At 37.7% G+C, this 15,704-nt stretch overlaps 1 protein-coding gene across 1 annotated transcript; it reads left to right on the forward strand.

Annotated features, from left to right (window-relative positions):
- The first annotated feature begins 9,184 nt into the window (after window positions 1–9,184).
- On the forward strand, window positions 9,185–14,624 carry tmem160 (transmembrane protein 160). The gene is made up of 4 exons (XM_042487093.2): window positions 9,185–9,527; window positions 9,724–9,748; window positions 12,513–12,605; window positions 13,348–14,624. The coding sequence occupies exons 1-4, from the start codon at window positions 9,306–9,308 to the stop codon at window positions 13,683–13,685; spliced, it is 678 nt and encodes a 225-aa protein (XP_042343027.1). The 5' UTR covers window positions 9,185–9,305; the 3' UTR covers window positions 13,686–14,624.
- The last annotated feature ends 1,080 nt before the right edge of the window (window positions 14,625–15,704 follow it).

The following is a 15,704-nucleotide window of genomic DNA, read 5'->3' on the forward strand; positions in this document are numbered from 1 at the left end:
TGCTACTACGACCGACCTTCAACTGCACTGTCAGAAACCACCCCACACCACAACAGATAATACTTTTTTAAGTGTTGCGATACAAGGTTATCGGTTCTGCAGTTGCACAACAATGGTATTTGTGAAGCACTCTACCTTTTGTTTTTAATTTTTTAAAAAAAGTACTAATTTGAAACTAAATATAAGTTAACATGCGGCCCTTGCCAGCACGTTTCTGTAAATGTAACCTACCTTAAATGCTAACAAGTGAACATAATAAAGCAAGGCCTACTGGAATCTATCTATCTATCTATCTATCTATCTATCTATCTATCTATCTATCTATCTATCTATCTATCTATCAAAAGTAGGCCTACTGTGCAAAAGTCTTAGGCCACCTTAAACTTTGGTTTTTTTTTTTTTAGCAAGGCTTTAATGATTATAATAATAATATTTATTTTTTCTCAGTAGTCTCTTTATGAAAATACAACCAGAACATACAGGATATCTTGAAAACGCAAATATTTCAGAATAAAACAACACCAACAGGCAAAAACTGCAAGTATTTAGTGTGACCTTCCTTTCGACTAAGCATCTCTTCAACACTCTTGGGTAGACAATAAGAGATTTCTAATACCAGTCTTCTGGTGTATTTAAACCATGTTGCATGCAAGACATGTCCAAAGCTCAATATTGCTTTTCTGAGCTACCTTTTGTTATAGATGTATCACATGTTTTTTTGGTGTTATATATACATATATCATTTGCTTTAGTAAAAGTAGCAATGCCACACTGTGAAAATATTCCCTAAAAATCCAAAATTCATGAAATGCAAAATGATCTTGGAGTAGATGAATGGGCTAATGCAGAAAAATAGATCCTGTGACTTTTATGCTATTATTAGCAGATTATATTATATAGTGATGCATCAGTGTAATGTATATGCTGCATTTTATTAATGTTATTGGTTGAAGTGAAGCCAGTTCTATTTTTACATTGTTGGGTAGTTAAATATAAAATAACACACATGGGTGGATTACTGGCTGGCACAGTGACACAAATCATCAGGCACCCCACTGGCCTTAACCTGCAAAATGTCACTCAGAGAGATATGTATCAACCTTGAAAACACTTAAAATGACCACAAAGAGACACAGATTGACTACAAAGAGAAGCCAAACAACTGAAAGGAGACAAAAAAAATTACTACAAAGATAAGTTAACTGGAACAAAGACACTCAAAATGTCTATCAGGCACCACAAAACCACAAAGAAATGCACAATAACGACAAATACAAAACAATAACAGATGCTAAACAGCTATTAATTCTCTGTATTTTGCTCTTAGGAGAGGTGGTAGGACCTACTCCATATCTGCAAGGGCCCATTGTCTCATGATACATCACTGATAATACATCATATTTTATAAACTGATGAATTTTTGTATGTAAAATTTAAATCTGTAAAGTAAGAAGTAATTCTGTAAAATGAATGCAGTGAATTAAAAAGTACTAATTTCCCTCTTAATTGTGATGGAGTAGAAGTAGCATCTAGTAGGCCTCTTTATACTATATGTCAGACACAATACTGGATACACATAAACAGAATGCATATAAATATACTATATATGCAATATATTGTCATTCTGCCCAGTCCTATATGATGTTTTTATCAGAGGACAGTGAGTCGGCTGTTTGTAGCCTTTCATATTAGCATTGGGCGTGAACAAGCTTCAGTGTATCTCTTGCTGAACCCATGATGTCAGACCTTCTCTGACCTCAGCACTAAACTCTAGGTTTGCTTAACTCTGCTTGCATTTGACATATTTTTGTAGCAGGAGGAAGTGAGGTAATGTGCTATTATAAAGCCAGGCCTGGGGTGGTGATGGTGGATTTATCGCCTCACCCTGAGGGATTAGAGACTGAGTGTATTGACACAACACTGGCACGCCACATCCATCTGCTGCCTACCCAGCGCTGCCCTGTCTCAGCCTATAGGTGGACATGGAGAGCAGCCATGTGATGTGATGACATACTGGGAGCCTACCATTCATCATGGTGAGCTGTATATGCAAATAGATGCACATATGGCACAAAATGCATATCCAGAGGTTATTTTCAGTTATCCATAATGAGGCGTTAGAGCACATAACCTACTACAAACATACTGTGGCAATCACAGGCATTTACAGGTAAGTAATTAAAGTAATGGAGCAAATCCACATGCTGTATACTGTACCCACTAAGATATTCACAGTGCATATATAAATGTGTGCCATACATGCATGCATAAATGTGTGCCATACATGCATGCATAAATGTGACAAACCAAAACCAAAAAAAATCCACATACATACAGAGAAAGGCACACTCGTCTGCTGCAGAGATGCGTTCACAGCTCTGCTCCAACTGGCAATGGAAAAGCAGTCTATAGCCTATTTTTAGTGGGTTTACCCCCAAAACACGTGCACAAGCTAATTTTGGTGGTCCCATAAATAAACTTTTGTGCAGGACTCCAGGGTTCATGTCCCGTGTGAGTGTGTGTTTTTTCTTCACTTTACCATGTGCCTCCTTTGCCTTCACCTAACTATCTGTGACTTTGGTGCCTAATCCCAACCATTGTGACATTTCGCACTGTTGTGTGAACATAGGGACCGTGCTGCTTCATCCCACCACACGTGCATTTGTTGAAATCACAGTAATGGGCTGCGCCATCCTGCATCATAGTTTAATGTGGCAAGGATAACTACAATGTCATAGGTTGATGTGGAAGTTCACTGACCAAACCTTGACCAAGTGATGAGTTCGGAGCGAGACTGTGTTGGCTAACAGCTAAGTCTTTAAATATGGATGTAACATTGTCAAAACATTACACCTATGGATCCCATCCTGCCAGTTGTCATGTTCATTTCGGCACAGTTATACCTCCCATGTCGCCTTAAAGGCAAAACCACTCTGTCCCCCAATCCATGATCGTACATCATATAGAAAGGCGAAGTATAATAATGACGTAATATTCCCGTCCTCAACAGGCAATGTAAAATGGGCAAATGATTCATCAGTCATGATTAAACTGTCGCACTGAATAATTTTTTTAAATTTCATGTTCCTGTTAATCATCTGAGCACATCTGCTACAACAGGTAATCTTAATGAAGGCTGCACCAGGTCAAAGTTCATCTCTTTGCTATTGTATTGTTAAAGTGCAGCATGTGCCGTATGTTTTACTGCTTCTGATTTTTATTGATGTTGACAATGGACAAAAGAAAGAAAATCAAGATGTGACCAGGAAGTTTTGTGTGACTCTTGGGAGAACACAGCTGGTGAAAGGTTGACCCTAATTGAGTTCATTCTCAAGTCATACACCTTACACAAGTGAGCTGACAAGAAAATAACACAATCCCTCCCCACTGCCAAGCAACCAGCAGTCAGATATACTATAAGAATGATACCATTGTTTTCGTTGCAGTGAAACATGAATGATGATTCATTGTTTGGCTCTGATTATAGCAGAGAATAAAAATTCCTGTATTGCTCAAGGTAGTGTCTGAACAGCCCACAACATATTACATGTCTGCCATAGACTTCAACATGATTACAACAGACACAGGTGATATAGAACAAGCACACACATGTGCAAAACATTAGCCTGTGATATATGCTCAAACAACAAACTGAACATAAGAGTTCAGGGAAAACAAGTCGCCTTAATATACATAAATCAAGGCTCCCATGTATGAGGAGATCAGAGGGAAAGCTGCACCATAATTAAAGGAAAAAACAACCTTGGAAACACACACATTCACGCACCTGCAACATTAACCCCGACAGCTTCCCTTCCTGTATCCTGTAATTGGTACATTATGGTATTTTCCCTCAAAATAACTTACAATACACAGTTTACGTAAATAAGTAGGACACAATTGCAAGATAAAAACAGTATACCTATCTCTTTATAAAATGCTTTTGGTATGTTTTAAATTTGTGTTTTATTAGATTCAGTTAGCCTTCTTGTCAAGCGGTAACGTCTCTCCTTTGATTAAAGTCAGTAAATCATTGACCACTTGACACTTGTATTCAACACTTGTTTGTCCCAGAGATTGAAAGACAGTGTACTCTAAGCCAAGGTCAATGCTCCCAACACAGCTGGCTGGAATCCCCCAGACTGAGTAACACAGACTAGTGCAGCTCCGCACGTATACACATGTCCTCCTCCTCCTCCTCCTCCTCCTCCTCTCTGTCCCTCTCTCTATCTGACTTTAACTCCTTCCTTTTTTCTGTTGACGCTGCAGGAATCAAGCAGAGAGGATAACAAAGAGTTAACACACAGTTGAGGCCTATAAGTAAACTTGCTTACTTTCTCTTTGGCTGCGCTTTTGGAGTATTTTAAAAGGCCCATAAAAAATAAAGAATTCTAGTCTTAATGTATGTTTGTTAAAAAAAAAAAACAGCTATCATTGTAAACAAAGTATTTTGATTTTTTAACTTAAATTGTATGCATGTTTTTAAAGTATCTGTAAGTGATATCGTGCAGGTTTATCAAACTTGTATGTTCAGATTAGGTCCTATAAGTAGTTAGAAATGTTGTACATTTAAAGGGAATACCTCATCCACAAAATTACCATTTGTAAATCAATTAGTCATGCCGTATGCCTTCAATTCCTGAAGAAAACTTTGCTTTCTTGCATACCTCCACAAAAAAAAGTCAAACATATTGATGTATTGATTTATTGAGGATCACGTTAAACAGCAAAACTATACCAAAACATCCAATTTTAAACTCACACAATTTGTGGAGTATAATCTAAATACTGTCCAAACATGCATTTTCACTAAAACCTTAGTATTGGAGCCTGACTTTAAAGATAGCAGTTAAGTTTCACTTTCAGTACAGCACAAGTTGTCTGAGAGTGTGTAAACAGATGATTTAATATAGCTCTGCTGTAAACTGTGATCGCCAATCGATATGTTTGTTTTTATCCTGTGGAATCACGCAACAAAACAAAGTTTTCTTCAGGAATTCAAGGTAACTTACCTCATAAATTGTTATTTTGTGGGTGGACTATTAGCATGCAACACAAATGACAAAGGTCATGCCAGTTAGATGACCACATTAAAAATAGAAAGCAGCACTTGGACATGGACACTTTGTTTTTCATTTATTTAAGAGGTGGTGGGAGAAACAGGATGTGACAGAGAGAGAGAGAAAGAGAAGAGAAAGATTTGGGGATAGGAAAATGAAAGACAGATCCTAAAAAACAGACACAGGGATGTGTAAAAACTGTAAACTGTAAAAGAAAAGAAAGGATAGGTTTTAAGCCAGTAACGAGTGAGATGGGAATCTGAATTATAAAAACTGTTTCAATTTAGATTTTTATCACCATGAACATAAAAATCAAAAAGAAATATAATCACAAAAAAATACATCAAAAAGAAACATCATGATGACGAAGCCCAGTCTTCCAGACCTGTGACAAAAAGAGGAAGAGGGTTTGGTAACACTGAGGACAGAGTAAAGGGAAAACAATGTGAGCGATAGCAGCGAGGACACAGAGTGATATGGGGTAGTGAAGTAGTGAGGCAGGGTAATTTGAGGCTCAACTGTGACGCTCGCGTCCTTAAAATAGCTCACAGAGATATGAATTTTCTGCCTGCAGTGAAAAAAAACTAAACTGTTCTGTCCATAATACACTTTATGTGAGCATCAGAGGATGCCCTTAGGCACAGTTTGTCCATAGATCTGCAGAAAAATCCATAATCAGAATCAACACAGTCTTCAAGAATAAGTAAAGCAGGTAAAATCAATACAAGTCAGTGTACATTGTTCAGGATTTGTGCATGTATACACTACTATAGGCATTACTGTACTCTAGTTACCTGGCTCGGGTCCTATTTGTAGAATTATTAAAGGCTGTCGCTTTGCCCAATTAATGCTGCTACATAACTATTTGCACTTCTTTTTTCATCTAAGCAATCACACAGCTAAGCACTAAGATGCCACCACATGTGGTCATTGTTTAAATGTGAAGTTTAGCTCAACGCAGAAAGCAATAATATCTATCTATTCATCAAGGGTTGAGATGGAATAAGCAACAACTCAGTGTTGCTAGGAACTTCTGTAGGTGTCAATATCTTCAGAGTTCACTAGCAGTCAAACTGAATAAACCGGCTAAAAATGGACAGCCGACCACAACAGTGTACATGGCTCTCTGCAGCAGATGAGTTATGTCTTTCTGTGTGTGTGTGTGTGTGTGTGTTGGGGTGGGCGGTGTTTGTATTTGTTTTGATGTGTCACGTTCGACTTCATGGACAGGCCAAAAAAAACAAAACGAAACAATACAGAGCAGCATGGAGGACTGTGAAAACTCTGTGGTGGAATGCTTTTTTAATTAGGTATCTCTTACTTATTCAGTCTCTCTTTCAAATTCGATACAGATAAATTTGGACTGATGTTTGACTGCTGCCTCGGTGGAGGCGGACAGTATTTTGTGTTGGCGTATCATTGCATGTTACCAGTTAAGGGGTATGTCCACCACGGTTGTGTGTTTCCATAACTGTCAATCAGAGCTGGAGCAGATGAATATCTGTGACTACGACAGCGGTCTAAATGCCGAATGTGGAAAAGTGGCTGAAAAGAACAGAAAAAATGCTATTCCCATGGTGTCGCTAGACAAAACAATGATTATCAGCATTGGGGTCACTCCAGCCATGCTAAATTGATCTGCATTTAAAGCAAATGTCAGCCCAGCAGCGTAAAGTGGAGCGACCAGTTGCCCTCTCCCTACTTCTGGCGCCTCTACTCGGACCACGCTCATCTTAAAATTTGGCCTTCATTTTGATCTGAGCGACACACGTGTAAAGTTTTGTGACCCTGATTTTGTACGGTTGCGACATTATTGCGTTGACAGAATCTGTCCACGGACAGACAGATGTAAATGTAAACATCTGGCAAAATACTTAAAACAGCTTCTGTGGTTGTTACAATTAGTGCCACCAGGACCACATTCTGCTATCACTCACACACACACACACACACACACACACACACACACACACACACACAAAGATTCACAAAGTGTAAACAATAGGAGCATTATGTCTAAACACACTCAACCAAGTTAAGGAATAGATACTTTAGATAATTTCTATTTGAGGACCTTATTAACATTTTGGGTGCATGAACACTCCCGTGGGTGCATGCACAGAATAACACACTTGCTTTATGTGTACATTGAGAGCAATGTATATATATACTTAACCAATAAAGATGATTCTGATTCTGTTTAGGATGATGTCACCCTCTGATAATATGCAGTTAAACCTGGCCTACACTGCCACATGTTCAAAGTTAGAGACAGCCACACCCACAGAGGCTCTTACCAGGAGGAATTTGTTCCTGACGGCATCCCGGAAAGCCTGGGCCATACCCAGTGAACCTGTGTGTGTGGTACAATCATCTTATCACCACAATATGATAAAAACAAATACTTTGGACATATTAAAAAGAAGCATAAAAATCAGAGACTGCTTGACTGATGCACATTCAAAAAAGTGCAGGCATTTACTTTTTTAAAGTTACAGGAATAATGAGTTCGAACCAAAACCACTGTGACTCTCTCCTGGCTTGTGCTGGGATTTTAAGTTTCTTTTGCTTTATAGTCAAGGTATCTTTGTCTAGATGTATGCATTTTGGATTAACACATCCTCTGGTTTACTCTAATGGAGTTATTTTATCTCATTATCAGATTAAATGCAAGTTTTATATTTATATTTTGTATGGTAGAATTATACTTGCTCTAGCATATTATTGTTATGCTATTCAGGGCACCAGGGGTCGATTGTTTGCATATATGGAAGAGCTTTGTAAATATTTTGCATTACATGCCAAAACTGTACTGCAAGTGTGGTAAATATGAAAAATAGTAATATTTTGTGATCAACAAACACCTATAGTATTCTAAAAATATAAATCCAAGAATATGAGTGTGCATCATTGAAGGTTAACTAATGCTGCATATGTCAAATGTCACTGAAAAATAATAAACTGTCACAAGCTGGATAACTGTTGTCTGTATGTGTAAGTGTGTCTGTGTGTGTCTGTGTGTGTGTGTATGTGTGCGCACAAACATCAGTCTCCCATTGTGTTGGAGACAGTAGCGTGAGAGCGACCAGAGGGTCAGCTGCGCATCACATCAAAGATTTGGCTGTTTTTAAAAAAAAAACAAAAAACACTGTCAACACATACACAAGACACACACACACACACACACACACACACACACACACAATTACAAACTCCGATCTGAAACCCCCCTGCAGCTTTCTGTGCTCCTCACACTAAACAATCAGGTATGACAGGCGTGGCCTCTCTGGGTCCCAGAGGGCCCAAAAAAGACAAAAGACCCTCAGGAAGAGGCCGTCCACTCATCCTCACTGAGGACACAAGCCTCTCTCTCTCAAACACACACAAGTTCACTATACACACGGAAATATACAGTACTAGTATGTGTGTGTAGCCTATTTGATGTGATTTGTAAAGAAAGGAGGAGAACAGTAGTCGTGCGTGTTTAAAATCTCAGATTACTTATTCACGTCTCGCCCAAACTCCTGATTAAGCCCCTTTAATTTCTTGTTATCGATGTTTTGCACACTTATCAGCTTGTTCCTTGTGGACACATCCCTCCAGTGGTGGAAAAACTATTAAGATCCTCTGCTTAAGTAAAAGTACTAATACCATATGGCAAAACACTCTGTTGCTAGTCAAACTTGAATGAAAATGTCACTTAGGTTAAAGTATGGAAGTAGGATATCAGGAACATGTATGTAAAGTATTAAAAGTAAAAATACCCAATGCAGAAAAATCTAGATAGGAACATATATATATATAGTATTACATCATATGTAGCATTAATAGTGCTTGTTTCCTGTTTTTTATTTGTTTGGTTTTTTTGTCTGCATTCGCACGTTATAGCCTTGTACTCTGGCGTCCTCTTGTGGCGTAAATATGCAACTGCAGGTAATATTACTTGATTTCAAAGGGAAACCACGATGTTTATATTTAAGCAACACAAAAGATATTAAGATAAAAATACACTGGGGTTTAAAATGATCTTAATTAGACTCTTCAACAGTTTCCCCGCCTTTGTTTCTCGTCGGTCGCACGATGGCGCTGGTTTATCTCCGCTCACCTTTTTACGTCTCGTGCTCTACTCTTCCGGGTTTGTCGTTGACCATGTGAGAGTTCACAGGGCACGCAGAGGTCGTGTTGTGCTTTTGCTTATAGCTCGTATATATTTTTTTTAGCCAGCTGGGGAATCGTCGTGATGTGATGGCTTTCCTGAGTTTGTTCCTGAGAAGGCAGCTGCCGCCGGCAGTGTGTCACTTGGCCCGGACGGTGAAGCTGCTCCGGCCTCCCTGCGCCGGAGCGCCGCTGCGGAGGCTGCACGGCTCGGCCCGGCTGCGGCTCACAGAGAAGGGAGGACCGTGGGGGAAGAGCCGAGGGCCGGAGCAGCAGTACCAGCTCTCAGACCTCGACAAGGCGGACGCTTTGGTAAGAACATTTTGTATATTGATCATGGAGCGACACGGTGAAAAAAATCACGGATGCTATTTTGAATCTTATTTGTTGAGAATTGGTGTCATTGTATATCCAAATTATATCTGTCTTGATTAAAAATAACAACAGTGATCAAATTAAAAGGTCTGTGTTCATTATAGCACTCTTTTCCATTTTTTTTTTTTTACAGATGCTGAGAAAGTCCCACGAGACAGGTAATTTGACTAAATGTATGCTGGATAATAAACTAATTTAAACTCTCATATATCAAAACTGAAATTTATTCAACAGTTGCCTTTTATGGGTTAAAACTTCAAAGTATGTTGCCTTTAATGACACATCCAGGTTAGTGATGATGTAGCAGCTGTTTCACCTTTGACAGCTGGTGTGGCATCATTATTTACATGCAGCCAGAGATAGTCTTTCCTAAAGGTTTCAAAGAGATTTCAGTTCAGACTTATTTAGCAATTATGACATAACAGGGCAATAAAAGAGCCATTAAAAGGTTGCACTGACAAAAAGGTAGTTAGGGATGCAACTAACGATTATTTTCATTATCAGTTAATATTTCAGTTGTTTTCATGACTAATCGTTAGCCTGTACAATGACAAACAAATGTGAAAAATACTCATCACAATTTCCAAGTGCCCAAAGTGACAACTTCAGTTTGCTTCTTTTGTCCAATCAACAGTACAAACCCCAGTAACTGCATTTACGTCAGAAAAAAAGCAAATTCTCACTCATGACAAGTTATAACCAGACAATGTTTAACGTTTTTATATAAATAGTTCATTAATTTTGGTTCGATTGATTAATCTAGGGTCAGGATGTTGCAGCTCTAGTGAGAAGGAGTGAGAAATGTATCTTTTAGTGGAGGGATGATTGAGCCATATTTTGATTGACGGGGTTTCAGTCCGTCACAGTGATGGGATGCGACACTGTGGTTGAGACTGGAGTTAAAACTTTATTTTAGCTCTGAGGAGGCAGCAGGGAGAGAGGAGTGAGGCGTGGGTGTAGTGATGCGCAGGCAGGACACGCAAAAAAGAGGGAGAGAGAGAGAGAGAACGTACTTTTATACTTTTGGAATACTGAGATAAAAATTAGAAATGGAAACTCAGTTTTATACATAAGCTGTTGCTTTATTATTTAGGTGTAAATTATTATTTAAAGCAAGTTTTGTTCTTAAAAGGTGGGGCATGTTATACCTTTACCTTACTACCTTTGTTATATTGTTATCATAGAGATTGGTCACATAATTTGAATTCTTATATATTAGGACTTTTTTTTACAGTTGATTAATCTGACAGTTATTTTCCTGGTTAATTGATAAGTTGTTTGGTCTAAAAAAATGTCAGAAAATGGTGAAAAATGTCAACTGGTGTTTCCCAAAACCCAAGATGACGTCCTCAAATTTCTACAACTCAAAGATATTCTGTTTGAGTAAATAAACAAAAAAATATTCACATTTAAGAAGCTGGCATCAGAGTTTTTTCCTTCTCAAAAAAACAAACAAAAAAAACAACTAATCAATTATCAAATTAATATAAAAGTATACTGTGCAGGTTTTTCGGTTGCTGTTTATTGATACACTTGTCAGTGAAAGTGAACGCAAAAGTCAACCTTAGATTCACCCTGGTGTAGCATTTCTCCTCCCTATATTTGAGTGTTTTTCTGCGCTGGCTCTCTTGAGCGCTGTGGGGGTTCACACCCATAAACATCCCAAACACAGGAAATAAGAAACTACAGGCAGAAGGCAGAGGCTCTGCAGAAAAATACACTGTTAGTCACTTCTGCCTGAGAAGGATTACTTTTATTTGAATCTATACATATTTTTTTATGAAAATTCCCCACAGTATATCTTTAATTTAACAGCTGAAAATAAATTAGTCGTTGCAGCTCTACCCTGTGTGACGCCACCTAACTACGCCCTGAGCAGAGCTCCACTCAGCCAAAGTGAAAATGCCTATATCGATGTGCAGGGCCGTTAACTTCAGTCAATCAGACGTACTGTAGAAACACAAAAAAGATATTTATATCAAGTTTTGCTGTAAATTTTGCAACATTGACCTCTCTGAGTTGCTTGTATCAGTACACACTATAATAAATGTAAAATATATACTGTTTGAACTAATAATACTAATTGTGACAGTTAATCATTTTTGCCTTTCTTTTTTTAAGTAATAGGAAATGATGGAATATGTTTGCCCATGGACATCAAACTGCAACGCTCAAACTCTACTGCCAGTTAGGGTCGGGCAATATTTAATATTGTATTGATATCGGGATATGAGACTATAGTAATATTTTTTTAAAATATTGAATATCCTAATATTATAAGTGTTGTCGCTCCTGCTTAAAGGCTGCCTTACCATAAAGTGGTGTAATTTCCTAAAGTTACACGACTGTTCTAGCTGCTCTGCTATTTACCTTTGACCACTTAGTTATTATATCCACATTATTGATGATAATTTTAAAATATGTCATTGTGTCAATAGTTTGTTAAAACACAAAAAGTCAACCCCACAATATAGTCATGTAGTTGATAAAGGTATTAGGTCAATAACATTGTGATAAATGACTTTCTCCATATCACCAAGCTCTCCTGCCAATTAAACTTAACACAGAAAGCAAGATTTTCTGTTTTTTTGTTGCTTTTTAACGCCTAAGATCATACTTGAGCTGTTTCATATCAACATTTGCAATTTGCATAAAAGTTTTACAACTTAGAGGAGCTCCTCAATTTCCTCTATGCCGTGCTTTGTGGAAAAAGTTAAGTGTTTTTTAATCTGTGTACTGACATTTTGATTAAACTTTGTCTGAAATTGGGACACAGCTTCTTATGTAGGTTTGTTATTGATTAGCACTTTTTTATCACAAGTTTTAGAATAGCAAAACTGGACTGCTTCTGGCTCTGTGCATAGATTTCTGGTCAGGCTGTAACATGTCAGCTGTTAATTTCTGGCTCTCGCCATTTTGCAGGATTCCTCTCGTGGTTCAGGAACGGTCTGCTGGCAACTGGGATCGGAGTCATCGCATTTGTCCAGAGCGAAGTGGGGCGAGAAGCAGGATATGGTACGGGCTCCAACAACTCTTTTTTAATTTAATTTTTTTTTTTTTATGTACAGCAGAGCTGCAAATCGGCACACTCGCAGCCAAAGAAAGCTCTACGGTGGTGCAATAACAGGAGCAGCTTGTGATTCAAGCACAGTAACAAAGACTTGCTGTAGTCCTAAATTCTTTAAAAATAGTGGAGTTTAGAAAAATAAAAAGGCTTGAAAATCAATGAATGTCCATGAAATAAGTAGAATTTTTGTTTTTTTTGTCCTAAAATCAATTTCTAAGAGAACCTTGTAATAGATTTTTTTCAATGAATAATTTCACAAGGATTTTTGAAACCGACTGAAATCATCTTGAGTAAATAATAAAGGAGCCGAGATCCTTGGTATATAGTTGTAACCAATGTCATGGTTACCTGAAATGCCAGTTTTGTTTTTTTTTTTCCTGTTTTTAAATAAAGACCTTCAGAAAGATATTAAAGTCATTGGAGTTTTATGCACAATAATGTCTGAAAACTATAACTAACTAAAAAAAAAAAGTAACATAGCTGGTAAGTAGTTAAGTCATGAATTTACATGTAAGATGAGATCTTATATTCAATTTTAATCATTTAGGAAATATTCTATTTTATCTCCTAGTTTCACTCAGATAGTTAAGATAATATTTAGGCCCAGCCTGCCTCTATCCAAGATTTAATTACAGTGAAAAAATTAATTGGATCTCCACAATAATGCTGTGTCAATCTGTTTTTCCTCAGCCTTCTTCATCCTGGGAGGTGTGTGTGTGTCGTTTGGCGGCGCCTCGTACATTGGCAGCCTCTTTGCCTTGCGGAGGATGATGCTGCTGTCTGTGCCAGCGCTGCTGGCCCAAAGCATCACGGTGGCCAGCGTCGCCCTCTTCTGGCTCTGCGCGGTATCCCTATACATCGGCCGCTTGGAGGTGGAGATCATCCACGAGGGAGAGGAGGAGGAGGGGGAGGATGAGGATGAGTGCCGGGAGTGCCGCGAGAGACGTGAGCATCGGGGTTACCGAGGATCCCACGACAGCAGACATCAGAACAGTGAGGACAGTGACAGCAAGGGGCCCAAAAAGTAGAGCTGTTGGACGGTGTGTGTGTGTGTGTGTGTGTGTGTGTGTGTGTGTGTGTGTGTGTGTGTGTGAGAGTGTGTGTGTTGCTTTAATTCAGGGCTTCCCTTATATGTGTGAGCGCATGAGAGTGAGTCTATGAAGATACAGACCTGTTCATTGTTTTTTTTTTTTTATGTAAAGATTATTGTTTAGGAGGAGAAAGACTTTGACGTTTTCTGGAAAATTGGTCAGAAAATGCTCACGTTTTGGTAGTTTGACTACATTCACTTCTGGTGAATAAATCAGCCTTTTTTGTAAGATTTCTTATCAGATATAGTCAAAACTGCTGCATGTACATTATCATCGGTCTGAAATGTCTTAATTACATCCTCACATTTACAGACACACTGCAAAGACTTTCTAAAACACTGTATGCAATCATTTTAGGCCAGCAGTTGAACTGTTGGTTGTTGTTTGTTTTATGATGTTATTCAACATAAATAACTGCAAATGACTACTTGAAGTTTTCATTAAAGTCTTGAATAACAATAAGCTGGTTGTCGTATGCTGTGAGAAAGAATGAACATGCTATGTGCATGTTTCAGGCCTGTTTTTTTCTGTTTTTCATTTCATTGATAAAGGCTTGGGTTTTTTTATACAGAGGTTTAAACCACCCCGTGAAGTCTTTTTTTTTATTTTGTTTTGTAAGAGAAATAGCACTTTTGTCATTTTTTTGTTTCTCACCAGACTTCTTTTAGATCTTTTGAATTTCACATCAGTTGGTCGTCACTTCACTACAACTGCTGTTTTAATTGGTGTTGAGAAAAGTTGATTGTGTGGAAAAGTTGAGTTTGTGTGCTTGAATTTGGGTTCACTGTTGTTTACTTTTGTTTGTGTGCACCACTTTCAGTACACTCTGCGGTACATACAGTAATAAAGTGAGAAGAAATCCATGCTGATAGTCAATCCGGTGTGCTTGTTTTGCTTTCACTTTTCAGTAGATTAGTGGCTCCCAATCTGAGGGTTTCAAGAGCCTTTCGAGGTCTGAAGGTTATGACATGACTAAGAGGTTTAGGACTAAGGACTAAGAGAGTTTTCTTTTAAATCTCTGCAAAAAAATGTTTTTTTTTAATGCATGGACAGTAGTTAATGCTCTGTACGATTCAGTTTGTTTTGTTTTTTATTACATGAATGTAATCGATGCACACTCCACAAAACTTTGCTGCCTTTTTAGCCCAGTAACAACTGAAAAAGATGATTTTTAATCTGTTTTTTTTAGCTGGTTAAATAAATGATGTTCATATATTTTCTAACTTCTATACCAAGAGCGCTCCTAAGTGGAATACAGGATGACCATACCACATACCACACATTTCTTCACTTTAAAAAGTGTTAGCGCCAAAAGGTTTGGAGCCATTTTATGGTCCATTGTTTTTTGGTAATTTAATTCCAAATTGGGGAAATTGCACCACTTAAGTGGATCCTAAATTATGATGTAATCTTAAAGGAGATACTGCACACTTAACCATGTTTTTTTTTAACTGAAATGACACGATATGAGTTGTGATGAAACATTAATGCTGGTATATATTTTTTTATTTATTTATTTAATTTATATTTATGTGTTAATACTTTAACATCCCATTTGCTGTTTTAAATCAGCCCTTTTTCCTGAATGAGACCTGAGGGTGAAATTACACAAATTATTTTAAGTTTATATTCTGCTTACCTCGTGCATATTCCTGGATAAATTTGAGTTTAATAAAATGAACGCAAACTACGGGGCCATGTAGCATGGAAGTTTTGTTGATCTCTGAGCATAATGATGCTGCTGTTCACTGTGAACAGTGTACATGACAGAAGTCAACAGGATACATACTGTGCATTTATAAACTTTTCCAAAGCCTTCAGTTGTTTTATGTTTTGTTTTATGCTGGAATCATTTAAATTCTTTTTTTTTTTTTTGCCCTCATCTACACTAAATACCCCATAATGACAAAGTAAAAAAAGGATCTTAAATTTACATCTAAGATTTTAAAAGTATAT

The sequence above is a fragment of the Plectropomus leopardus genome, chromosome 6 (genome assembly GCF_026936395.1).
Source record: "Plectropomus leopardus strain MGB_pleo_1.0 chromosome 6, ASM2693639v1, whole genome shotgun sequence".
NCBI classification, from domain to species: Eukaryota; Metazoa; Chordata; class Actinopteri; order Perciformes; family Serranidae; genus Plectropomus; species Plectropomus leopardus.

Bases quoted from the DNA above. Each gene is read 5' to 3' on its own strand.
- tmem160 (XM_042487093.2), top strand. From the start codon at position 9,306: ATGGCTTTCCTGAGTTTGTTCCTGAGAAGGCAGCTGCCGCCGGCAGTG. The intron at 9,749-12,512 runs GTAATTTGACTA...GCCATTTTGCAG, and splicing joins GAGAAAGTCCCACGAGACAG to GATTCCTCTCGTGGTTCAGG. The intron at 12,606-13,347 runs GTACGGGCTCCA...GTTTTTCCTCAG, and splicing joins GGGGCGAGAAGCAGGATATG to CCTTCTTCATCCTGGGAGGT.